Source organism: Teleopsis dalmanni, chromosome 2 (assembly GCF_002237135.1).
Source record: "Teleopsis dalmanni isolate 2A chromosome 2, ASM223713v2, whole genome shotgun sequence".
Lineage (NCBI taxonomy): Eukaryota > Metazoa > Arthropoda > Insecta > Diptera > Diopsidae > Teleopsis > Teleopsis dalmanni.
Window position 1 is genome coordinate 20,316,758 of NC_051847.1, and position 471 is coordinate 20,317,228.

The window sequence follows — 471 nt, forward strand, 5'->3', positions numbered from 1 at the left end:
TTTTTATAGAATTGAATTTTGCAAAGTAATCTGGGCTTCTTTACCAAAAATTAGGTAGTCATAAAGTAAGTTGGACTAATTATCTGTTTAGGTATTAAGACTTTGTGTTTGATAATTATTTTTGTGCCCCATAGAGGTCTTAGAGTTCAGAGTTTTGTATATAACGACTGTGTTAAAAATCGAAACATGAACACTTGTCTGTGTCGATACCTTTTAAATATTGAATATATTTATACAGAAGTTTTCTTCCGAATTTTCATTTGTTTCTTGATCAACATATCTTGTATATGCCAATTATACTTATTATACTGAGAGTATTCTCTCTCATGCCATAGTTAATTTTATTCTTTTTATTTCACTTATTTATTTTACTCCTTTATTTCACTTTGCGTTGTATACATTGGAGTTGAGTTGAGAAAGATTGAGTTAAGAAGCATAAATGCCTTTTCAACAAACCTGTATCAAAACAAA

The 471-nt window shown here is 28.5% G+C and overlaps 1 protein-coding gene across 1 annotated transcript in view; it reads left to right on the plus strand.

Annotated features, from left to right (window-relative positions):
* LOC119674067 (protein Wnt-5-like) overlaps positions 1-15 on the plus strand; it is a 106,834-nt gene extending 106,819 nt beyond the window's left edge. Inside the window, exon 6 of the mRNA XM_038085191.1 lies at positions 10-15. Within this exon, the coding sequence (XP_037941119.1) occupies positions 10-15 (6 nt within the window). The remainder of the gene's footprint in view (positions 1-9) is intronic.
* The last annotated feature ends 456 nt before the right edge of the window (positions 16-471 follow it).